Source organism: Vitis vinifera, chromosome 3 (genome assembly GCF_030704535.1).
Source record: "Vitis vinifera cultivar Pinot Noir 40024 chromosome 3, ASM3070453v1".
Classification (NCBI taxonomy): Eukaryota; Viridiplantae; Streptophyta; class Magnoliopsida; order Vitales; family Vitaceae; genus Vitis; species Vitis vinifera.
Genome location: NC_081807.1, coordinates 5,607,272 through 5,633,450, shown reverse-complemented (window position 1 = coordinate 5,633,450; position 26,179 = coordinate 5,607,272). Strand labels below are relative to the sequence as shown.

The window sequence follows — 26,179 nt, the reverse complement described above, 5'->3', positions numbered from 1 at the left end:
TTCATATCTTGTTTTGAGGCTACTTCACATGGTGTATGGCTTAAGAGTTTCATTTCTGGGCTTAGAGTTATGGATTCAATATCTAGGCCATTGAGTATATATTGCGACAATTTAGCTGCAGTCTTTATGGCGAAGAACAATAAAAGTGGAAGTCGAAGTAAACACATCGACATTAAGTATCTAGCCATAAGAGAACGTGTTAAAGAAAAAAAAGTGGTTATTGAGCACATTAGCACTGAATTGATGATCGTTGATCCTTTGACTAAGGGCATGCCACCATTGAAATTCAAGGATCATGTAGTGAACATGGGACTTAGTTCCCTTATGTAGTTTCTATTGTACAAACTCTTATTATGATGTTTTCTCATATTGATGCGCATTTTTTATTTAATTTTGAGAAAATTCAACTTCATTGGACCAAGAATGAACATAGGGTTTATTCATTAAGTAATATTGCCACATAAAGTATAATGTTAAGAAATGAGTACACTGTAATACATGGAAGGTAACACTAGTTAAATAGAGGACTTATCGCCATGATTCATGTATTTGTTACTTAATGGGACAATTGATGGACTGAATTAGGACATTAGGTTAAAGGTGTGGACCAAGTGGGAGAATGTAAGTTGAATAGCTGAATACACGTTCACACGTTCTCACTTCATGATGTGGTCCAACACTTTGACCACATCCTCCACCATCTCACTTCCGCTGCGGTTAAGGAGCCAACAACTGCTCAACGTGGTGGCAAGAACAACGTGGTATGATGGAAGCCACGGATATAAAGATTTTAAAAGGAAAAATGGTCCCGAACTCGTCTGCTATTTATCTTCAAAAACACCATCTAAACAAAGAGAGATTAGTGTTTGGAAATCAAGTTTTTGAAACCGACTACAATGACTGGAGGTAAGTAGACTATTCTTAATCTTTTTCAGTTTTGATTCATATTGCAAATCCATTGGAATCATACATATATATAGCATGTAAACAACTTATATTATATATAATAGTGGGACCATGGGTGAAGATAATCAACAAGGCATCAATCATCTATCACTCACATCTTTTGCCTATCTAGCCATATGAACTTGATACGCCTCTCTTGTTGTTTGCTAATTAAGAAGCATGATATCGCGGTCAAAGATGGTCAACGATCTCTATGTGTGCCACTTCTTGGCAAACGAATGGCTCGAAAAGGTACTACTCTTAGTTACTGTTTTATGTGGAACATCTTATTCAAGGTGATCCCTAAGTGCCTCATGTATCAAAGGATATCCTTTAAACAAGTGGTTTCTCACGCAGATTAAACATGCCATGGAAATTCAGGATCCTATCATGAAATACTTCTAATCCTTTCATAATCACTTCTAATTGACTCTACTCTTGTCTAAAAAAAGTAAGTTGATCACATTTGGGAGATAACTTGGTTTAATACTTTGCAATTTAACTAAACTTGTTTGATGCAATGGATGAGAATGGAGATACCACGTGTCTATTTGATAACAATTTTTTAGAAGAGTTCTCAAAAAATAGTTATTAAAATAATTTTTAAAAACAATTCTTTACACTGGGGTAGCATGACTTCGTTTGTAGGTGATTAGATGTAAGCCCAATTGAAGCAGGTATCCAGCCCACCATTTTGGGCCCAAATAAACGACCCTTCCCAGCTTTCCATTTCTCAAGCCTGCAGATGCAATAAATTGCTACTGCCTTGTGAAACATGACAGTGAAAGGTAAATGGATACTTTTTGTTTGGAGAAACAAGGATTCAATGATTCATTACTTATCCTTGTCTTCTTTCTGTTCCTATCTTATTTGTTAGTAGTTAGTAGTATCAGAAAAGCACAGAGGTGAATTTGAGGTCCCCCTCCCCATCTCTATCACTCATAAAACTGATGGTGACTCCTGTTAAATAGTATTGCTCACTCAAATTCAAATGTAAGTTACAGTGCCATGAAGATCTGCATTACTGTCCTCTCATACTACAAACATTAGAAATTACCCAAGGCCTAAAATTAGGGCTGCAACTTGACTGCCCAATCCGATGTTCGGGTTGGTACAGGTAAAGTTTCCAACAAGCTAATCTGAAAATATTAGAGTTGGTATGGATTGAAGATCCAGGTTTAAAACCCAAATCGACATATTATTAATATATTAGTATGCGGGTTTGGTGTGAGTTAACCTTCTAATCCGCCCAAGTTACAGCCTTACCTAAAACAAAGAGACAGAAACAGTCAAACTAAACACCCCATGAGATATCAAATTTCTATTTCTTCCAAGGACACCCAGTTGCATGGGATCGTGTAAAGCTGAGCAGATTGAATGGCCTTAGCCCTTAGCCCATTTAGGTCCCAGGCCAACCCAGAAGCCAACCAAGAGAGAGGAAGAAAAAAGAGTGACTTGAGACTTGAGAGGCCCTACCTGACCTGTTTCATTAATTAATGATAATTCGTCCAAACAAGCCCCAATTCTTTATTTGGGCAAAACTACAAACTGCAGTCACATGATACCCATTAAAAAAATAAAAATTCTTCCAAATGCATCATCTGCCAGTCACAAGGTTCTCTTTTCATCCTTGTTTCTAATAAAGAAAAGCAACTGCTAATATCATATTATAAAAGAAAATCAATATAATGTGTCAAAAGGAATCCATAGTGACAAGAGAATAACCACAAGAATGCTTATGTTTCTATAAGACATAAATCACATGGAACCCACATCAGACTATCCAACTAGGATTATCTGTCAGTCTTAAACAATTTTTTTTTCCTTTTTTTTTTTTTTTTTTGGTAATTTCGTGTTGTTTATGCAAAATAAGAAACAACAATGTAGGTTATAAGATGGATACCACCAAAACTACCATCAACCACAGAAGTTGAAGTGGTCTGCTAACTGGATTAGCAAAACTGGAATCACGAGCCACCGGTCCTGGTGTAGAGGCAACAACAGGCTTCTGTAGCTCACATTTGCCAAACGTCATGTTTGCCTGCACAAAACAATCAAATCAATTATATGCCAATCATGGCCTTCTGCAATAAAACCTTCATTTATGCGCATATAAATCAAGCTGAGATTAAGGTATTGCAAACCTGGCAATAGGCAATGTTTCCACACCCACACACTAGTTGCCCATTTGCCAAATCTACAGCTTCTGGGGCTCCTCCTCCATCACTTCTCTGTAACATCAGATGCAAATGATTTATTTCCATATTCTACCCTGCATTGGGTAGTAAATGATTTTCACGAATATCATCTCAGTACCTTGTAAAAATCTACTGCAATGAAGTTTGGCCATCTTTTACCTGCTGCTTCATGGCAAGTGTTCAACATACTAATTAATGGAGCTGAATTATGCTTACAAGCTTGGGTCACATCTGGTCCGTCTGGGAAATAGTTCATTAAGACTAGTGACTTTGTCTTTGTGTTGTTCATGGGAGATGACTCGCCGCGATTTGGACATGATCCAGCTTTCATTCCACCATTGCCATCTGGTTTTAAGATATCATTTTTCATTCTTTTTATTTTTTTCCAGTTCCATGAAATTTAAGAGGCAAAGAAAAATAAGACTCACATTGGTTTTCTACTAGGTATCTCCACTCATAAGCAATCCCTTCAGAAGCCTGCTTAGCTGCTTTTGAGGTAAAAACCACCAACCGCTGATTTTTTTCGACCATGTCCTCTACTGTTGGCCAATCTCCACCATTTCTTGGCATTCGAGATACTGGAAACCAGAACTTCCTCAGGCCAGCGGCATTAAACACATTGGTCAGGCCCTTGGGTGATGTGACATAGTCTTCTATGATAATGGTGACAATCTCTGATGGGTTTGCTTCAAGAAACACTTGAACTTCTTTCAGAACATTAATGGCAGGTTGCTGATGAATTAGATTGCAGATCAGTTAGTTATTTGAAGAATATAGTTGATCAAATAGAATTACAGTTAAAGGGCATGTAAAGTACGGGGGCAGCAAAAATACACTTTGATTTCTCTCTGAACACAATTGATTCTGTAAGATGTAGCCATATCAAAATAATTATTTGGAAAATAGAATCGAACAAACTCTTTCACACTTACAAAAGCGGTGTAGTTGTAGCACTGACCACCATAGGAGTGACATAACCAGATGTCATTGTCAAAGTCATACATATCGAGCATCAACCCTCTGACACCATTCTGCAAGGGAAAAAACCAGTCTTAAACAGAAGCTTATTGAAAAGAAATGCATCTTAGACTAATGAATAAGACTGAAAAACCAACTTCTTGATGAACTAAGGAACTCATCCATTTACAATTGCAAGATGGACTAATTCTGGAATGAAAAGGGAGAACATGTAACAAGTTGATAGTTAGGTCATGATCCTGTATGGTCCACCCACAGACCTTGAACTTCCTGCCAACAAAGTCATATTACTTCGAAAAAGTTCAAAAACCATACATACAGGCTACAGCTGGGATTAATGGTAGGTCCATACATCAAATTTCAGCATTTGTAGGTAATACCCATTAGACTTTTTCTTAATATTACCAATTGAAAACAGATTATTGACATTTTGGCAGGCCTTCCAGCGAGGAAAAGTCAAGGAATACAGCTCATTATGTTAGTCCTTCTAAAGCTCACCAGACGCATCAAATTTACAGGGAATAGGGCCTTTGCAGGCCCTGGTTGGGACAAAGGATTACTTCATGCTAAGTCAAGTCATAAATGATATTGCTTCTCTGGATTAGGTTAAATTCTATTAACAGGGTGACCCAACTGGCTCCCGCCCAGCACCACCACTTTAGATGCTTATATTACAAACAAAGCATGTCAAGTTTACTTTGGAAGTCAAGTTCAATGATTTCTCTCAAAGAAACAATGAGGAAGAAAACACTGCACTTTAAATATTTATTTCTTCACATAGAAAGAAGATTCTTACTTTTCAGAAGACCCTACGGAGCCTTCCTTCAGCCTTTCCTCAACCCAACCAACCTCATTTTGTGGGGTCCTTCCCTTCTTTTATTTGAAGGCCACACTGTCCTTGTTTTTCAATAAGATAAAGAAGAACAAACAAGGGGATGGAATCTTGAACTGTAAATAACAATCAGAAAACACAAACACCTAAACAGTGGCATTTAAAGACAGTTAACAGTGCTTTGGAACCTCTAAGTGGGGCTCATATGACACAAGGGCCTCTTGGCAAGCTAAGATTCCAAAGTTGGAAAAAATTTCCACATTCCCTTCCAAGTCCAGGACTGTTTCTAGGTTGTCGGGTTCTGTAATTTTTCATCCAGAACTCCAAGCAGTAGTTTGATAAAGTAGATGAAACAGAGTGTTAATTAGAAAAAACACTTAGAACATTATATTCTTTTTCCCTTTGGTTTGAATATTGAGAAGAATCAGAACCCTCAAATTAGAAAAATTTTGTATATATTCCCTTCTACAAGGATCCTTTAGACTTCCCATTACTTGATGTGAAACCTCAAGGATTTTTAATTAATTTAATCATCCACGACAATATTAAACAACAACAAAAAAGGCAGGGGCCTGATCCTCTGTTTTCTGGAAGCACTTTGCTTGCTTTCAACAACTATTATCAATACAATTTCCGCTTCAAAAACTAAAATAAGTATTTGGAACTCACATTGAGCTGACTGGTAATGGAGTCTTGCTGGTTCGTCGGAGTCAGTATCGGCCACCCACTCGCCGACTTCGCCCCCAACTTAGCAAAAGCATTGTGAGTCGTCAACCACGAATACCTATTAAAAGGCAGACCCTTTACCTGATCGATCACAGAAGATTCAAAATCATGTCAAACAAACACAGAATTAATGAAACAAAAAAAAAAAAACCGAAGAAAAAACAAGCGTACGGACCTTTGAAGTAGGGTTCACAGGCCTTGTACGCGTGCATCTGGGCCGAACGTTTCCGTTCGCGAGGCACGTTTCGCAGTGCAAACCTGAGTCGCAGTTTCCATCCGACACGCATGTCTGTCCCAGCTGAAAAAAGGTAAATGACACTCTGTTTGGTTACCAGGAAAATGTGCAGGAGAAAGAGCAAAAAAGCATAAGATTTCAAACTTCCTTTTCTTTCTCACTTGGATCCGAAAAGGGTTTTGTGGGTTTGTTTTCCTTTTGAAAATAAGAGCTGAAAATGTGAGACGTACCTTGAGAGCAAAAGCAGAGTCCAAGAGAAAAGCTGCAATGAACAGCGTTGAAATGAAACCCATCCTCTGCAATCAAAATATACACTTTTAGGACTCTCAACTGATATACAAGCGACTGTATATTGAGAAATGAAGATGAAATACCTCCACCAATGGCTTAGGGGAGAAGAAGAAAGAAAGATTTTTCTCTCTCTAGAAAATGTGTACGTGAGGGGTGAGGGGTTGTGTCAGCAATGGAAGCTCCACAGAACATGGTTTCTGTTTTGCATTTTAAAATTATAAAATTTTAATCATTATAAATGATTATCTTTTTTAATAGATAAAACCAGTTTTTTAGATATTTTGCCGAAATTAAATCTAATTACTAACAAATAAAACCAAATTTATATTTTGTATGTTGGCGTATTTATGTTTCTTATGGTGCCTTTGAAGTTGAGACAGATGAACTGCAAAAACTTTGCAGGACTTTTATTAAAGGCTGGTTCTGTTCACACTCAGAGAGAGAGAGAGAGCAGCCATGAGCTGCGGATGGTACCTACTCCATTGACTCTCTCACTTGTGAATAATTAATCTGGGATTTAAAATTAAAGTGGGGAGTTTTGATTAGTGGTGCATGATCAAGTTTGTCTCATGATCAATTTAGTTCCTTTTTTTTTCCCCCTTAATTTAACAAAAGGAAAAGGTGGTTATGGCTTTTTCTTATGGGCTTGATGGAAGGTATATTATTTTCTGTTTTTTTTTCTTAAGAATAGAAAATAGATGGTGTTTTTAGTTTTTCTTTAATAGCGTGTTTGATAGTGATTATAGGAAGTGTTTCCGACATTCTTAATACTTGAAAAATGAAAATTTTTAAGTGTTACAAACGTTAAAAACACTTCTTAAAATCATTATCAAAAGCACTCTAAATCTGTTTTAAAAAATAATTACAAAAATTATATAATGATTATAAATAAAACTATAAATATTAAAAATAGGTTAAAAACATTTTAGGTTCTCAACTATATTTTTATTCTATAAAATATCAAAAAACAGTTTTTAAAAATTATTTTTATAATTATTTTAAAAAATGTTACCAAATAGGACCTTAGTAACTATCCTTACAAATAATTTTTTACTTGCATTTGTTTCAAAAATATAATATTTAGGAGAGTATGGTAGTGTTTGTCTTTTGACTGAATGTAATTTTTTTTTTTTTATTAAGTTAAAAGTAATTTGCTGATATCAATATATTATTTTATTTTTTTTTATTTAATTAAAAAACCAAATACCACCTAAATCTTAATATTTTGAATAAGGTGGAGAACTTTGTAATAATAACATTTGCAAAGCAAATTGTGCTCTAACCATATTTGTCAAACTCACCTATCAAAAGTCTTTAGCATTCCTTTTTTAGCTTTGTAAGTGGTAAGTGTGAATTATGGTTGAAGGATGTCAATCACTTCTAGCCTCATTAACTTTCTCCAAGTTGGCACGCGGTTTTAGCTTTGGCTCCCCTGAAAAGTAAGAACTGTTGGGGAAGGAAAAGTTGAGACTTTAAGCACCAACGACAAGCAAAGACAAAGGGAAGTGAAAAGTTAGAGAGAACAACTTTTATTCTTAAAGGCAGCTTGGGTTAAGCTTTCTTGGAGAACTGAATGTCACCTTCAAGTGAAATTGCTTAAACAAGAAACCATTCTCAATGTACCACTCCACCAAAATGCCTCTTCAAACACTACACTACACTTTTCCTTTGAAGCTATCTCCTCCTTCCTTCCTTCCAAGCTAGACCAAAAAATGTCTTCTCTAAGCATGCATGAGACTAACTTGTCCACTCTCTCAAATCCATTTCCAAATGATGAGTAAGAAAGAGATTTTCTATTACAATATATTTTTTTTTATGAAAGGAATAATATATGAATATTTTCTAAGTTTATACGTGATTATAAGAAGAAAAAAAAAACATAAGATAAAATAGAATGTGTCAGACTCAATAATTACATTTATTTATATTGTTTATGATATTTTTTTTGTGTAAAATGTTTTTTTTTTTAATTTGTGGAGGTATACATGATTGATTATCTGAATCACGTGAAAAATTTGTATACCTTTCTAAATAGATGACTTTATTTTTGTATTTTTTTATTAGCAATTTGCATTTACATTTGGATTGGCACAACATGTATGAGTGTGTATGAATAGGAGGTGGACTATTGGGAAGAAAAGATCAAAACTCATTTTCTCATCCCCATGTGGAATGTTTGAGTGGAGTCCATACCATACCAAACTTTGATTGACCCTTGTTCTCACAAAAAGTTCTTTACCGGAATAAAATTATTTAAAAATGAAAACCCCACTAACATAATTTCCAATCTAATTTGTTCATTCATCCGGATCCATGTGGATAGAACCTTAAAAGAGGGAGAAAATTCAAAAACTAATAGCTCTTGACTATGCCTCTAAGTGAAAACCTAAAAACTGCAACCATATATGCTTTCTTAATTGATAGAAAAAATATAGCTTATTGTTTTCTTTCTAATACTATGTAATTGAATTTTTTTTATATTTCCTTATCTATATTTCAAAAAAAAAAATTATTTCTTTTTTTTTCTTTATCTATTTTTTTTTAAAAAAAAAAGTATTTCATTATCCATATTTTTATTAAATGTGAATATATATATATAAAGGGAGAAAGAAAAGACAATAATAATATTTCACTGCATTTTTATTTCTTTAAAATGATAATAATAATAATAATAATATACTCTAACCCACCTATATGTGGCAACTATATAGGAGTTATTTTTCATTCAACAATAATTTTATTTATTTATTTATTTTTTAAATTATATATAATGGGCCAAAATCTTCACACACTTTGGGTCTGATTGGTAACTGTTTTTTGAAACAGTTCTAAAAACAGTTTTTAAAAACCCTTCATTGATATTTTGTCAAAATAAAAGTTCATTTGAAACCTAAAATGTTTTTAATTTATTTTTAATATTTTTAAATATGTTTTAAAAATAATATTTTTATTTTTAATCATTTTTCATATTTTTATAATTATATTTTAAAATAACCATTAAAAAAATAAGTAAAAACAATATAAAACAACTAAATTATGCTATATTTTCTATTTTTATGAATAAAAAACAAAAAATAGTTTTTGATTATTAACGTATTTCCTTGATTTTGTTTTGAAAAATATAAAATTATTCTCGAAAATAGTTATCAAACAAACTCAAATTTATTTTTAGACCATTACAAGTGGACATGGAACTGAGAATTACGAAGAAGCCTACAATCGTTCCATTTTAGGCTTGCATAAGCCATGGGATGGCTTAAAAATCCAAAAAAAAATTAAAACCACGGAAAAAATTCACATATAGTTTAATTAATTAATTTCTTTATTTTGGTTTTAATTTGCATTATAAAAAATTCATAGTACTTTTATTACAAGGTTATGTTTGATAAAGTTGACATTCACATGTTTTTAATAAGAAAATTTATAATTGAATTATTATTTTTATTACATGCTTCAATGTGATTAATTTGTATCGAATACAATTTTTTTTTGTCTCCAATTACTATCCATAAGAAACAAACATAGAAGCCATTGCAAAAATAATATTTTTCTCTTTTAATTTTCTTAGGTTATATTTAATTCCCCAAAAATATTTTTTTTTTTTGATTATATTCTAAAACATATCAAAGAAAATAAAATATAATTAAAATCAATTACAAATTTACATATTTTTAAAATTATCTAATATTTACATAAAAAAGTTAAAATAAATAAAATAGTTCTATATATATATAATTTATTAATCTTAAGTTTTTTTTTTCTTTTATTTTTTGGGTTTATAAATTAAAAATGGTAATACTGAAGACAATGAGAAGATATTTTTTTTTTTTTTTTAATTATAATCATACTTGAGGAAAGTGGTGGAAAGTGTGGATTTCAACCCATAATTTCTTCTTACCAATGAGAGTCAAATTTCAATTCATATCAATTTGGACAACTTTAAGTTAATCACTCACATGAAACACTAGCAAAATCCACCGTATGTCCACCACACACACAATCATAAAGAAGAAGAGTAAACCAACTTTTGTCTGAATAAACGATACCCCCAGAAGAGACTAAAAGCTCATTTCATCGAAGCCCATAAAGCAACAAACTTAATTGATTAAGTTGACTGTTCACAAAATAATCAAATAAAACAAGACTCACGAACTGAGAGAGGAATACGAGCAATGGGCAGGATCACAAGAAGGGAAATGATAGAGAAATGATACCAGAAATTTTCCGGGCCTCCAGACATGGGCACTGCCGTTTTCATACTCTATTTCCTCGGACAGGAAAGCGCATGTGACGGAGCTAATACACAGCAACTGGATCATTATCAACGGCTTTTGAGGCATGCAAAAAATTAGAGTGTGTTTGACAGTAATTTTAAGAAACATTTCTAAAACATGATTGATAAAAATTTTCAACTGTTATAAAGATTAAAAACGTTTCTTAAAATTACTATCAAATGGATTCTTAGTAACTCAAAGGACATGTAGAGATGACAATCCTGGGTTCTGGGCTAGTCACCCATGTTTAATTATCTCATTTATTTATATCTATTTTTATTATTTTTCAAAAATTTTAAATAATTTTATAAAAAAATTTAAATTTATTTTTATAAAAAAAATTAAATATATTTTATTCTCTTTAACCTTTACCCTATTTTATACTCCTAAAATTTGTTAAAATAAGATATTTTACCTCATAAATTTATTAAAAAAATCAATGAATAATTTGTTAAATAAAGAAACAATGTTAAGATATAAAGAAAAACGCTTGAAATGTGATAATAAAAAAAATCTATTACCTAAGTTCAAAACCGTTCTATTTCATATCTGTATGAAAAAATCATGAATAATCATATAAATATATATTTTAAATAAAAATTTAAATTGATAATTATTATATTTTAAAGATATTTAAAAAAACTTACTTTAAGACTGTTAATTCAAAATTGGTTTTATCTAATTTCATCTTAGTGTTCAAGTCAAAGTATAAAAAAGATCAATTCTTTTCATAATTTTATGAAAGGGTTTGCAACTAGTGATAAAACATTGATATTAAAATGTTAGATTTTTAATATGAAATGGTAAACCGTAAAACACGTCAAAATTTAAAAGAGTGAAGTGTATTTAACAAAAAAAAAAAAAAAAAAAAAATCTATTAAAAATTACTTCTTCGGTAAAACTTTGTTCTCGACATCATTGTAGCCATGATAATAATGCTCATAATAAAAATAATAATAAATAAATAAAAAGTTAAGAGAAACATGGCAAATTTGTTGTCATTCAAAGATATGGACCGTCAATGCATTGGTGTAAAGGTTATTATACAAAGAATATAATTAAAATTAAATTCTTATTAGGTGGGTGAGGGTGGTGGGTAGGGGGCAGCAGCGCCCAAAACAAAAGGCAAATCAAAGTATACACATGCTGGCTTAGGCACGGGGGCACTTCTTGGAAGTTAGTGATTTCTGTTTTTCCCTCCATAAATGAGCCTTTCAATTCCCCTTCAATTGTCACAAGAGGAGGTGAAAATTAAAATCCTTAGGCCAAAATATACTCACATTTTTAGATGGATTTATAGTCTAAAACGTCACCCTTTTGGTCTAAATTTTTTTAAATGGGCTATTTGGATACATGGGTTAAGTTTAGTTGGTCGGGTTGATCATGTTATATGATTTAAAATTCATCCATGTTTTTTTAAAACTTAGATAAAATTTGAAGGTAAAACAACAATATGAAAATAAATTTATATATTTTTCTTAAAAACCAAAAATATATATGGTATAGTTGTAATTTGATTTTTTTTTATTAAAAATTCTAGAAAAATAAATATTATCATATAAGATGATATATGTTATAATTATTGTAAAAATATTAAATTGAATTTAGCTTATATTCGGATTATTCTAAATTTGATCGTGTGAATCGAATCCAAATTGAGTTTGAATTGAAAATCATAACTTAAATTCATTTCAAATGTTAAAAATAACCATTCAAATCTTTTTCGATACTAAGTTGGGATCGAGTTAGATAAGGTAAACATGTCTAAGTTGAACCCATCGATTTAGATATAGGTGTCTAATCTTGAACTATAAAATAATTTGAATTAAAAAAAAATAAGGTGTAAAAATGGCAAGAATTCATTAAATTAATATTTAAGAAGGTGGATTTGACGTGAATATGTAAAATAATTTCCAAATTTTCTTAATTGGAAAGCTTAAAGGAGGATGATATAATAGTTGATGTTAATATTGGAGGAGAATCTCACTGCAACCGAGTGTAGATCACTCTGAAATGCAACCCACATCTGCACCGTCCAATTAAATTTGACTAAAAGAAATCATATGGTTTTGACAAGTCGAGGGTGGGGCCCTGAAATCAGTGAAAAAGACGCATTCACACCCTGCCTAGGAGTCCTCCATCTTAACCAGATGTGCTAAGTGCTAACTGCTAATGTACGCAGGTGGTGTTGCTCTCCACTTTCCACTCTCCATTCTTCCCAATGGCGGTGTACGGAGCTGCCGCCGTTCTGGGATCACTGGTTTTTCTTGGAATGCAGCTTCCACTAGTGATGGGAGGTGAGGTTTCTCTGCATTTCTCATGGACTCTGTCCTTTCTTTGTGATCTCTCTTAGCTTTACTTTTCCCTTCTCGGTCTTGCAATTTGTGTGAAGTTACAGTACTGAAGCCACGTATGGAACTTGCTTTTGTTGATCATCTTCTTGGTGGGTAATGTCGGATTTTGAAACCCATTTCAGTATTTTATCTGTGGGGCTTGTGGGGAGTGTTTTGGGTAGAAATGGGTTTGATTCTTTGAGCTGTTGTTTTGTTTCATTTTCTTTCTTGTTCTGTCCTTCATTTTTATGGGCATGTGTGTTTTATGGGTTTTGGGGGTGGTGAATTTGGTACTAGGTGTTGTGTGGCTCTTTTGTATCCTTGTATTGAACTCACTGTCCGAATAGTTTTTCTATTTTTGGTTTTGGCTTGAGGAGAAGCATTTTAGTAAAATCTTTCTTCGACAAATTTGGGTTTGTGCGAGGAATCTAGGCTCAGTTAGTCTGTCTGCAACTGGGTTTTTATGGGTTGAGTGGTATGTTTGTGTTTTGGTGATCTCTGTGGAGGACAATTTTTCTTTACTTCGCTGATTATTTTGATTCAGCCCTATCATTCAATGCATGAACCAGAAATCACAGAAACAAGGCTTTTGGCAAAAGTATATTAGAAAAATTTTCCCATGAGTTTAGACAATGCTATGTTCTTCTTATTCTTTTGACTTTGACATGATTCTATATTTTCCTTTATGAGTGGAAATGACCCAAATGCAGTTGTTCCAGGTAATATATGTTTAAAGAGGAAAAAAGGGTATATCAGAAGTGATGTTTGCTTGTCCTACTTGTGCAGATTGCCCTTTGGATTTGAGTGGGTCAAATTTTACTCTGGTGGCCTCTGTATGCGCTAATAAAGTTGATAGAGGAAAGTGCTGTCGCTATATTAATGCCTTTATTGCAATTTCTGTTGCTCGTTATGCAAATAAAACTAGTACCTTGGGGGTTGCTTCAAATTTATCTGATATTTGCCTTCATTCAATATCGGAGACCTTAGAACTATATGGAGTTCCACCAAATGCAACAGTTTTCTGCGGGTTTGGGACGAAGATTCCTGTTAATTATGATTGTAAGGGTCGAACAACTGTGGTGCAGATGCTGGAGTCCCCAAGATTTTCCGATGTCGCAGATAATTGCAAAGTGCCCCTTTCAGAGGAAAGCAAATGCAAAAAATGTTTAAATGCAGGAATTAGCTATCTTCATCGCCTGCTAGGAGCAGAAAACAATATGACACTGAGTACATGCAGGGATGCAACTTTTGCTGCACTTGCAAGCCAAGTTGACAACACATCAGCTGTTGATATTGCAAGCTGTTTCTTTGGCATTCAAGGGCTGAGTATTTCTCCAGGTATGATTGGATCGAAGAAAATGGGGTTTTAACCTGTATTAGACATAATATAAATCAGGCTCTTTCTGTTAGATGTGTTGTCATGAGTCAAAATTTTATTCTTGTTCTGGATTTCCATCTCTAATTGGTACTTCTTTTTTACTTTATCATTGGATTTTGTGTGTCTGTTCATGGAATTGCAACCAAATTCTAAAATGTATAGGGGTCTCTACCATTTGTATATATAATTTTGTTGTCTTTCTATTGTAGTTTTTACTCATGACTTTACGGGTGTTAAGGAATGTTGTCTATAGAAAAAAAAGGTGTTAAGAAATATGTTGAAGAGTGTCTGGTATATGTTACTTTTTGCTAATAAATATTTTATAGAACGTATTATGTATGGGTATTTCCTTGTGAAAATAGGTTTCCTTATAGGATAGGGAAAGGTGTTAGAAATATCTTCATGACATTGAGATAAATATGTAAAGTCTGTAAAAATATGAGGGAGAGCAAAAGACACCCAATGGAGCAAGGCTTGGCTTCAGGGATGTAGATTCATGGAATTGTTTTGGGGTTGGAAGTTATATATGTTTCCTTTTGCTCTGTAAGTTACCTATAGTATGCTGGATTGGTTCTCTCACGTACTTGAATATACTCATGTAAGTATAGTTGATTGAATCACATTAAAACATGTCTATTTATGTGTGGTTTCACTTTATTTTACACATTACTCCAATACACGCTATCCAACCTCTCATTGTCACAACAAAATGTTTGTGCCATGGCAAAAGAAGTGGTCAGTATATGCACTGGAGTATTAATTTGCAGTTCTAATCATGATGAGATGAGGGCAATGTTCTCGGAGGAACTTGATGTAGTTAACTGGTTGTTTGCTTTTCCATAACAATTTTATATGAAGGAAGGTAGGGACTTTGTCACCCAATGGTGTCACTAATTTGATCAGTTAACAATGGGGAGGATATCTATGAAGATTCATCAATTTCTCACTTTGTTGTACATTAAGTGGAACTGGTTTCACATTTTGAGTGTGGAGATACTAACAGGTTGGGAAACATTTCTGAGCTATGATAGTCAAGTTGCTCTATCTAGTTCGACTTGCAGCTATCTTCCAGTTCTTTTTAAGTGTCATAGTTGATTACTTCCTCATTTGGAAGTGTGGTTTAAGAGTCTTTTACAGGTTTGGTTGAGGAATGATGGGGCTTCTCTAGCAACTATATAGAATGAAAAATGAAGCCTGGACACTAGCTTTTCTGGTCTCAAAGAAGCAGGCACATGGCCTCAATAAAGTTCCAGAAAGGTCTTACTCCAGTAAAATTTGGTTAAGACAATTTACAAATGAGGAGAGTTGCAGGGCTCAAACAGGTTTGCTGACTAAAGGAGAATGTGAGCTCTGTTCTTCAGAAGGGTAAATTTGACTTGGCTTCAGGGGAGAGCAAAATTGAGGTGAAGTTTGGTGCTTTTATCAGTAACTTTTATAGTTGTTTCAACCAGATTCTCTGGTCTATTGGATTGTTGGGGATCCCATATAAGATTTTGGCTAAGGATTTTTCTTCCTAGCTCTGGATTAGTATTGTATCATCCTTTCTCAGAAGGCCTTTCTAAGAAGATGTCTATGTGACATTTTTGTTGTTAATTCATCTGGCCATTCTAGATGAAGATCAGGTTTCTAGGTGTTCTCACAATCTTTACATTGAGACTGAGGAACTAAATGGTGTTTCAATACAGAAAGAGATTAGAGCTCTTTCTTGGTGGCATGCTGCAGATGGACATTTGCTTGTTCATTTTAGCTGTAGAAAGTATATGGTAGATGCTTTCCAAAGCTTTAAAGGGGAGTTTCTTTAAGAGTGTAGTAAGACAAAAGGCCAATTTTTCCTCAGTTTAATTTTCTATTGACAATATTATTCTCTTCTGCCAGGATGTCTAGTTAGTAATTTAGATATACCATTTTTGTGTCACTACGTTTAGCAATTGTATCCAACTAAAAATGAACCTTCTCTAAAAGGAACCATGGTGTTCTAAAATGTTTGGTTTTTTCTGTCCTCGATTTGGATTATAGTGCAGATTATTTTCCAGACGGCTTACATCTACAATCCAGTAAGAGGAGGGTTTTCTTGTTTTTTTGCTTCGGAGCACACTGTATACTCACTGTGTACTTTGTGTAGCTTTTTTGGCTCTTTAATACATTGCTCTTTTTCCTATCAAAAAAAGAAAAAGAAAAAAAAAAGACAGCCTACATCTACATTCACCTCATACATGATTCTGACACAGTTGACTGGAAACATGTGAGTTGGTAGAGTTGAAAGGGGGCGGATTTTGCAATAAGTGTATTAATTAATCTTTCCAACAGTACCTCATTTTGTTTTGTCCTTGATTTAGACTTATCAGGGGGCATCGATTAATCTTTCTACTTATTTGCTTGATTTCCTGTAAGGGTTTCCAAGAAGCTGCAGAAGCTATCAAGGAAATTCCCCAGAAAATGTGTAATTTAATTCAACCAACTAATGTTTCAAGATAAACCAATTTGAAAACTAAATTTCAGTTCTATAAAAAACCAATTATCAAGTTCTTGTTACATTCCTTCTTGGGATTAGCATGGGATATATGTTAGGATATTGGTAGTTGTTATTGTGTTACACTGTGTATCAGTTTAGTCTGTAATGTACTTTACATCATGTAATATTGGGTTTTGATGATATATGGTTATCTAATTTTGTGTTTTTTCATCCAACCATTTATCTACTATTTTGCTGAATTTTTAATGCTAGTTTCAGAACCACCACCACCTGTGCACACTCCTGAGGTGTCTCCTAGTCCATTGGTTGCTGCCAGCCCTAGCCAGGTTGTCTCCACCGTAACCCGTGATGAAAATCACCATCCCTACCACCTCACGTTAATTCCAGGTGTTGGCATTGCAGTCACTGCCGTTGCTGTTATAATGCTGGTAGTCTTGATAATTCTCATACGTAAGAAAAACAGAGAGCTAGAGAATTTTGAGAATACTGGCAAGACTTCTTCAAAAGACTTCCCCCCTCCTCCTCGGCCTATAAGAAAACTTCAAGAAGGTCCCTTTTTTTTTGGTTTAATGCTTTCTCAGTTATGGCATACATACTTACACTAAATTCCTTTTCTTTTGGGGTGGGGGTGGGCGGAACTGAAACTGCATACAGGTTCTTCATCTATGTTTCAGAAGTATAGCTACAAGGAGACAAAGAAGGCAACTAACAATTTCAACACTATCGTTGGACAAGGAGGATTTGGAACTGTGTACAAAGCTCAGTTTAGGGATGGTTCAGTGGCAGCAGTTAAGCGAATGAACAAAGTTTCGGAGCAGGGGGAGGATGAATTCTGCCAAGAGATAGAGCTTCTTGCCAGACTGCATCATCGTCATCTTGTTGCCTTGAGAGGCTTTTGCATTGAAAAACATAATAGGTATTCTCTCTCTCTCTCTCTCTCTCTCTCTCTCTCTCTATCTATCTATCTATCTATAAATTACTCTTTAATATCTCTGTGTAATCGAACAATTGTGCATGTTGAATGGCAGGTTTCTCATGTACGAGTATATGGAAAATGGAAGCTTAAAGGATCATCTTCATTGTATGCTTTTTCCTCTTCTTCTTTATCTTCTTATTCCTCCTCTTCTTCTTTTTCTTTTTCTTATTCTTTTGTTGGCTTCTTCATCTTCTTTTGTTGGTTTTGAATGTGCTCTGTTGGAGGTTACTCTTAGTGCAGGGGTGTGTGTGTGGGGTCAGGTGTGATGCGGATGTTGTAAGCCACATGGAGTGTGTGTGTGGGGTCAGGTGTAATCCTTCTTTTTCTTTTGTTGGTTTTGAGTGTAATCTGTTGGAGTTTAATCTTCTTGCAGGAGTGTGTTCTTCTTTTGCTGGTTTTGAGTGTTTTCTGTTGGAGGTTAATCATAGTGCAGGAGCGTGTGTGTGGGGTCAGGCGCTTCTTCTTTTGTTGGTTTTGAGTGTGCTCTGTTGGAGGTTAATCATAGTGCAGGAGTGTGTGTGTGGGGTCAGGTGTGATGGGGATGTTGTAAGCTACATCATGGAAGTGGAATAATTCTATTTTGTTTTTCATATCATTCTTATCTTGTTTTTGGTAAGAAATGAAATGAGTCTCTCTTGGGTGATGACTCCATTTTAATTGATGCTACATAACATAAAATAATGGACTATCCATATTTGCTCATTCTGTACTTGGATTAAGCCTGGTCTTTTACTTTGTCCAGCTCCAGGTAGAACTCCACTAAGTTGGCAGACAAGAATCCAAATTGCAATTGACGTGGCAAATGCTCTGGTAATCTGTTGAGATCATGCTCAAAGTTTCAAAAACTTTCAATGGCTTAGATGCAGAACCTCCAATATTATCGTCATACCATTATCTTGTGAAATTACTTTACCTTCCTCATTTGATTTTCTAACATACAGGAGTATCTCCATTTCTATTGTGATCCTCCACTTTGCCACAGAGACATCAAGTCCAGCAACATCTTACTAGATGAGAATTTTGTCGCCAAGGTAGTTTTTCCACTTGTATATGTATCTTTTTATGGATATAACTCAACTTTGCTATGTTTAAATCAAATGACATGGAGGAAGATAACACATTTTATGTTAGCCCCGTTTTCAATGATTCCCTTTTTCTTGAAAATGCATATTGAGTACTCACTTGAATGCTCTAAAATGACACTCTTTTACTCTTGTTCCCCGTCTCTCCCAAATTAATTAAATCCAGGTTGCAGATTTTGGTCTTGCACATGCTTCAAAAGATGGTTCCATTTGCTTTGAACCGGTAAACACTGATGTTCGGGGTACTCCAGGTTAGGTTTGTGAATGGTTTGAACATGAATTCCCTCTTCTTTTAGAAGGACCTAATTTTTATATGGCTTTCAGGTTATATGGATCCTGAATATGTGATCACTCAAGAGCTCACCGAGAAAAGTGATGTGTACAGTTATGGTGTGGTACTATTGGAGCTTGTGACTGCAAGACGAGCGATACAAGACAACAAGAATTTGGTAGAATGGTCCCAAATATTCATGGCATCAGAATCAAGACTAGCCGAACTAGTGGACCCCAGTATTGGGGACTCCTTTGATTTTGATCAGCTTCAAACAGTTGTGACGATTGTGAGATGGTGCACACAAGGAGAAGCGAGAGCTAGGCCTTCAATTAAACAAGTCCTAAGGCTTTTGTATGAGAGTTCAGATCCAATGCATAATGGGTTTGTGCAAGCTGTGGAAGACGAAGAGTATGAAGAAACTGAAGAGAGGGGAAGGACAAGCAAAGGAAAAATGAATAGGGGTGATGGGATTTTTCACAGTGGGGATGGGCGATGTCTTGCTTCTTCTTCAAGTACATCTAGGTCATATTGTAGTAGAAGCTTTTTACTTGAAAATGGCTCTCCACAATCTCCTTCTGGTATACTCTCTGTTTGAGGCCAACTTTTCCTCTGCTTCAGGCACTGATGATGGACTGAAAACTTTTGAATGCAGCTCTTGTTTATGGTAATGCTTAGGAAGCATGGAACCACAGTTGCTATTTGACAGGTATGCTCACATGTTTCTTTAATTTTGAATGGGTAAAAGAATTGCTTCTATAGAGCATGTCAAAGGATTTTGAGAGTATTATTAGTCCTGGTAAAAGGGAAAAACAGAAACAAATGAAAAATTGAAGTAGCCTGTGGCATTTGTTTTTGGCTCATATTGTGTTAAATTTTGGGAGAAATGAGGTATAAATATATTAGAAATGATGTATAATTTTATTCTTTTGGCTTGTGTATTGACATTAAGCATTGTGGGAATGCAACAATTTCTCATCATTGTTATTGGAACAGTCAAAATGGATAATGCAGTTTGAATGTTGTAGCAACTAGCAAGTACAATTTATCTTGTAATATTGATTGTGTTTGGTGTGGTTGGACTTGCTGCACTTTATGTATGGAAAAGATGAAACCATTCTACTGTGTATAGATCTGTTTTGTTTCTGAAAAGTGTTTTCCTTGACAATCATGATGAGGTCTATGATGAGTGTTAGCCATCAGATGACATACTGGGAAATCAATTTATTACCATACTGGGATCTTATGCAGCAATAGAGAAGGGATATTTTTGGCATGTATTGGGATTTTGCATCCCATTTGGCACTTGGTGATGGAATGTCATTACTGTTACTAGCCAATCCTTGAAATTTGTTGGTATGTTGCCCATGGTGGCCTCTTCATTTTGTACCAAATACACTGCCTGCCTACTCCTTTACATTACCATGCGGAAGATGTTAAAGGAAACATAATTTTCTGCCGCCTTAATTCAAATGTCATCTAAGGGTATCCAAGTGATGAAACCGAAGCAGAAATTTCAAGTAAATTTAGTATTCTAGAACCATTGATGTTCAATTTATTCCTTGTCATTTCTCCGATTATGTTTCACTCGTATCACTGTGTTTAAGTCCAAAACAATCCTTTTGAAGAAAAAAATAGTGAGAATAGTACTCCTCTCAAATTATTTATCAAAATAGTTTTTTTTATCCACGTAATTATCCATGTCTTTTTTTTTTTTTTTTCTGTGCAGAAAACCACATTATTATGGTTTTAAAAGTTTTAGAAATATCCTTAAAACCATAATAAAAAATGGTGATTTTACAATTTTCTTTAGAACCACAGTTAATAACTGTGGTTTCAAAAATATTTTTAAATTACACCCCATTACAATGGTTAGTATTATGATTTTAAAATTATTTTTAAAATCACAATTAATAATTATGGTTTTAAAAATATTTTGAAAACCACAGTCACTGATTGTGGTTTTATAATTTTCTTTAGAATCATAGTTACTAACTATAGTTTCACAAATATCTTTAAAGTACACTCCGTTACAATTTTCAATAATTAGTATTATAATTTTAAAATCTTTTTTAGAACCATAATTAGTAATTGTGGTTTCAAAAATATCCTTTAAATTGCATTTGTTACAATTTTTCATAGTTGCATTGTTAGTTTAAAAATATTTTTGAAACCACAGTTATTAACTATGGTTTTATGGTTGTTATGATAAAAAAGATTTTAAAAATAATTTTAAACTCACAATACTAACTATTAAAAGTTGAAACGAGTTATGGTTTAAAAATATTTTTGAAACTATAGTTAGTAATTATGGTTTTAAAGAAAATTGTAGAACTTTATGATTATGATTTTAAGGATATTTATGAAACTTTTAAAACCACAATCATCAATTATGGTATTTTATACTAAAAAAAATAAAAGGAAAAAATCCAAGTGGATGAATACGTGGTAAAAAAAAAAAGACTACTTTGATAAATATTTTGGGTGGGACACTATTCTCACTATTTTTTTTTCAAAAGTATTATTTTGGACTTAAAACTCCATATTACCGTAAAAGGACATAAATCAAGAGACTATTGAGAATTAGATTTGTGGACGTTTTATACATATAATACAAAACATACTTGAGGGGAACTTTGGAAGAGGAGGCTGCAGGCTTTGCATGTAGGCCATGACTTAGTGTTGATGTGCCCTGCTCCAAAGCTGAGCAGTCCCTGCCACTACAGTGTCCATATCAGTGATTGGTACCATACTATCATGGAGGTGGTATGGTGTGGCCATCATTTGCCAACAAATGGAGCCTCACTCCAATCAGGGTAAGCAGCTACCCCAACTGCAAGACTCTGAGTGCCAACTGCCAACTCATTGAACATGTAGTTACCTCCTATCCATGTTATTCTGTTGGGTGCCCCGGTAGCCAAAAAAACCACTCCAGAAGCCAATGCACCAGGTTTCAATATCATTAGAGTGCTACGTCCGGGTCCTCATGACGGGAACCAGGCGCCATCACAGGGGCTGGTTACGTAGGGCTTAGTATCAAATAGAATTTTCTGATTTGATTATGTAGTTCTTCAACAATTTGGGGCTTACATAGACAAATGGTATGTTGAATGCACAGGGCAGTAGGCTCCTGCAGCTCCTACTCTACCCACTTCACCCTGCCGTTCATTTCCTCCTGATCCAGGAAAATCGCATAACACAATCTTGACTTCAACATCGGTGGGATCCATGGCACATTGTTAAGAGGTTCTTCTATTCCCATGGCCAAAGTAGAGAGGGACTTTGGAGATCGACAGGTTTCCTGAATTAACAGATTTTTCTCCGATGGTTAAGATGCCATTACCCTAGCCTTGTCTATGATATAGAAGCCGAGCATACATCTATTTTTTGCTTGGGATTGATGAACTATACAACAAAACGGTTCAGGCTTTATAAGGACGTCAGGTTTCCCCTGCAAACCACCCAGTCTGGACCTTAACTATCCTCCATTGACATTAATCTTGAAGAAGACTAAAAAAGGTAGCCACATCTTCAAGAGGGTGTTGACTCATCATCCACCCAAGAGCAATGCCCTTTGCGGAAAAAAAATTGTCATGGAGGTTGTATATCAATTCTTGCAGTCAGTAAATTCCCACTATAGGTATTTCTATATGATGTTAAAGAGGAGAAAAGAAAAGAGAAACTGTTTTGCAGTAAATAAAAATCCCTGAACAATTTATGAACGACAAATACATACTGGAAATCAGTGCTTCCCAATCACGTCCAGGGGTTGCTCCAGCTAGGGTACAAGGCAAAGGATACAGCTCACACGGTCATGAAATAGACCAAATGACTTATAACTAACTTAGACCAAATAGCATACTAACCAATGCTGATTAGTTGCTTCTTGTTTTATGTTCGACTTATTTAAAGTGCAAAAGCAGAGACAATAGGACTTTTCACCACATGGGTACCATTAACCTCCCACCAGGTTAGATATCCAAAATTTCCAATATATTCGCTCTGTGGTCTAGCATATCCCAGATTGATCTCTACTGTCATGTTGAATTCAGCTTTGCTGTATTTTCCTGCAAAGAAAACCATGGAGGGCTGTACGTTAACTTTCATTCCCGATGGTTGCTTCACACTTGCCCGATAAACCGAAGGGGAATCCACCACGTTTGTCAACACCCTCTTGAAGGTGTAGCTAGTAGTGTTGGTGTTATTGTTGAGGAGGACTATGAATGAAGGGTAATTTAGGTCTAGATTGGCTTGATCGCAGGTGAACTTTGATCTCCTGCTGATGATCTTAATCTGTTTGCTAGTGTAGTTCAGTCCACACAGGAAATTGATATAGTCTTGGACCTCTATATCATAAATAAGACCTGGGTCCATGGCCATGTTAGGGTTGATGTGCCCTGCTCCAAAGTCCAAAGGAGTCGCTGCAACTCCAGTGTCCATGTCAATGATAGATCCAATGGTGTTGTCGAGCAGGTATGCTGTGGTCATCAATGCTGACCGAATGGCGGCCGAGCTCCAATCTGGGTGTGCTGATTTCAGCAGTGCAGCTACCCCAACTGCATGGGGAGAGGACATAGATGTTCCAGAGAGGAGAGTGTAATCAGTGAGCAAGCGGTTATCTCCTACCCGTGTCAGTGCTACCTTGGGTGCCCATGCAGCCAAGATATTCACCCCAGGAGCCAATACATCAGGTTTCAGTATCATTGGGGCCCTATTATTCGGCCCTCGAGATGAGAAAAAGGCAACTTGAGGGGCTGGTTTACTACCCAACACAGTTATCAGGAACTTAACATCAACCACAGGATTCTCTGATTTGATGATGTAGTCCTTCACCAAATCTCCATCTTTGGGGGTTACAACCACCAATGGGATAAAGAAAAAACTAGGAAAATTAAAAAACTCCGAGTCTGAACTGATGATGGCTCCTTTTGCTCCTGCTCTATCCACTTCACGCACCTGACTAACACCTCCTGATTGGTTGAAGTAGCAGAACACGATTTTGCCTGCAACATCTTTTGGGTCTAGAGCAAAGTCTTCACATAGTTCCTTGCTTCTATTTCCATGGCCGAAGTACAGAGAAACATTCGAGACCAACACGTTTTCCGGGTACACGGATCTTCCTCGGATGGTCAAGATGCCACCGCCAAATGTGACATCGGCCGCATAATCTCTATCAATAGTCCCGGCACCAATGGTTGTAATCCAAGGAGCTCCATTGAGCATGGTGTAGCCCTCAGGGCCAGAGTTACCAGCTGAACAAGACACAAAAATCCCTTTCTCCATGGCTGCAAAGGCTCCCACTGCAATTGGGTTTTGTTCGAAGGTTGTCTCTTCGAATCCCAGCGACAGTGACATGAGATCAACACCGTCGGCTATGGCTTGGTCCATTCCGGCTAATGTGTCTGAGGCAGCCGAAATATCCGAGTCATTGGTAAAAAGCACTTTGTACGCAGCAAGCCGAGCCTTGGGTGCAATGCCAATAGCTGTTCCCTTTGCATAGCCAAAGTAATTGGCATCTCTCACTGGACTCCCAGCTGCCGTCGACGCAGTGTGAGTCCCATGTCCAAAGAAATCTCTTGGGGAATCATAATCATCAGACGTTGATATGATCAAGCCTTGCTGCTTCAACCCTTTACTAAAAGAGCGTGCTCCAATGAGTTTTCGGTTACAATAAGAAGAGTTGAACTCCACCCCAGATTCACATGCACCTCGCCATCTATCTGGCACCGGACCCATTCCCTTATCCTTAAAACTCTCACTCTCTGGCCAGATTCCAGTGTCAATTATACCGATAATCACGTCTTCACCAAACTTGCCTTCCGGCCATGAGCCTGCAGCATTTTTATCTAGTCCAAGAAATGTTGGTGAACGTGTGGTATGGAATCTCCCAAAGGTATCTGCATGGATTGCCAAGAACCCCGGCATCTTCTCCAGCTGATCAAGATGTTCCCGGGACAGCACAGCACTGAAGCCGTCCAAAACATGGTTGTATGTGTAGAGATGGGTTGGATGCACTCCATCCGAGGATGACATGGATGATAGCATTGACAGATACCAGTCATGATGACTGGAGAAGGTCATTGGCATGGTTGACTTATCCATGTGGATTATGTAAGTTCCCAGGTCTTCTGCCATGGAAGCTGACATAGCAATTGAGAGAACGAGGAGGAGATACAGGAGCCTGAAAGGAGTGAAGCATTCCATTGTTGGACGCTGAAAATGCATGGTTTGTAAGGAACCTAGTACAAGAACAACTTATATAGGTCAGTTCAAATGCAGTGGAAGTTCATTCCCGCTGAAGGAGCTAATTACCATCCATGAAAAACCAACAGGGAAAAACAACATCGGAGTGGTTACAGGCTTGATCAAAACAAAATTCGATGCAAACAAAGTTTCAATTATTTAGGCCGGCAAGAAATTTTGTTCTAGTTATGATTTTCTAGTACGTGGAAACATATTCCTGCACTTTAGCCGGCAAACAATTTTGTATAGCTATGGTTATTGCTGTGCTAATATAAACCGATCGAGCACCGCTACGGTTTCGCAAAAGGTACTATCTAGACTGGGTCACATCACTATTCTTGTGCACATCACTATATTGCAGCAGGAATTATAGATGGAGGTTTAATTTGCGTCCAATGTCACACTTTATGAAGTGGACTGCGTTAGCACATTGATTATGTTGATACGGGACTGAGGCCTGTTAAGTTGACATCTTGCACCTATGAGTGTCTATGACATGTGGGACGACATACCATGTTGAAGACAGTATGAGTAGCATGTTGCAAGGGATGAGTGAACTGAATATTTTGTAATTGTAGACCATATATACTAAATGCCTAGTTAATGGGCAGCTAGCTCACGAGGAAGAGAAGGGAAGGTTTCAAAGAAAGACAAATTTGCATAGTTGGAATCCCATTAGACGAGCATATACATCTCGATCAAGTCATACTGGGATAGGACTTGAGCTTTAGTTAAATTAGTTTAAACTTGTTGGATCATATCATGAATGTCGAGTATACTAAACTTACCCATTTTTAAAGTGAAAATCAAAATGGTTCATGTTTGGAAATATGCAGAGGCCACCCACATATACACTGTTTTTTTCTTCCATCTCTTTTCAGTTGGTTTGATCTACCACACCCACCTTATTATTCTAAGCCAAGCAAATACAAACATGACCATAG

At 35.6% G+C, this 26,179-nt stretch overlaps 3 protein-coding genes across 5 annotated transcripts; 1 reads left to right on the top strand and 2 right to left on the bottom strand.

Moving 5' to 3' along the window:
• Positions 1 to 2,578: 2,578 nt before the first annotated feature.
• LOC100252205 (PI-PLC X domain-containing protein At5g67130) lies at positions 2,579 to 6,690 on the bottom strand. Of its 2 annotated transcripts, XM_010649434.3 has the most exons (9): positions 6,289 to 6,690; positions 6,145 to 6,210; positions 5,855 to 5,977; positions 5,623 to 5,760; positions 4,076 to 4,174; positions 3,572 to 3,875; positions 3,262 to 3,488; positions 3,090 to 3,176; positions 2,579 to 2,986 (listed from the first exon to the last, which is right to left on the bottom strand). In XM_010649434.3, exons 2-9 carry the CDS (start codon positions 6,205 to 6,207, stop codon positions 2,834 to 2,836), a joined length of 1,194 nt encoding a protein of 397 aa, XP_010647736.1. In that variant the 5' UTR covers positions 6,208 to 6,210; positions 6,289 to 6,690; the 3' UTR covers positions 2,579 to 2,833. The 2 variants fall into 2 exon arrangements, with proteins under 2 accessions (XP_010647736.1, XP_010647737.1); XM_010649435.3 differs by lacking the exon at positions 6,289 to 6,690 and having other exon boundaries at positions 6,145 to 6,281.
• A 5,924-nt stretch (positions 6,691 to 12,614) lies between these two features.
• On the top strand, positions 12,615 to 20,023 carry LOC100257333 (probable receptor-like protein kinase At1g49730). Of its 2 annotated transcripts, none has more exons than XM_010649437.3 (9): positions 12,615 to 12,776; positions 13,599 to 14,150; positions 16,916 to 17,212; positions 17,318 to 17,579; positions 17,692 to 17,744; positions 18,382 to 18,449; positions 18,581 to 18,670; positions 18,888 to 18,972; positions 19,046 to 20,023. In XM_010649437.3, the coding sequence occupies exons 1-9, from the start codon at positions 12,701 to 12,703 to the stop codon at positions 19,588 to 19,590; spliced, it is 2,028 nt and encodes a 675-aa protein (XP_010647739.1). In that variant the 5' UTR covers positions 12,615 to 12,700; the 3' UTR covers positions 19,591 to 20,023. The 2 variants fall into 2 exon arrangements, with proteins under 2 accessions (XP_010647739.1, XP_010647740.1); XM_010649438.3 differs by having other exon boundaries at positions 12,616 to 12,776; positions 16,922 to 17,212.
• Positions 20,024 to 22,898: 2,875 nt separating this feature from the next.
• On the bottom strand, positions 22,899 to 25,196 carry LOC100267603 (subtilisin-like protease SBT1.7). The gene has a single exon (XM_002282297.3). The coding sequence runs from the start codon at positions 25,194 to 25,196 to the stop codon at positions 22,899 to 22,901; it is 2,298 nt and encodes a 765-aa protein (XP_002282333.3).
• Positions 25,197 to 26,179: the final 983 nt, after the last annotated feature.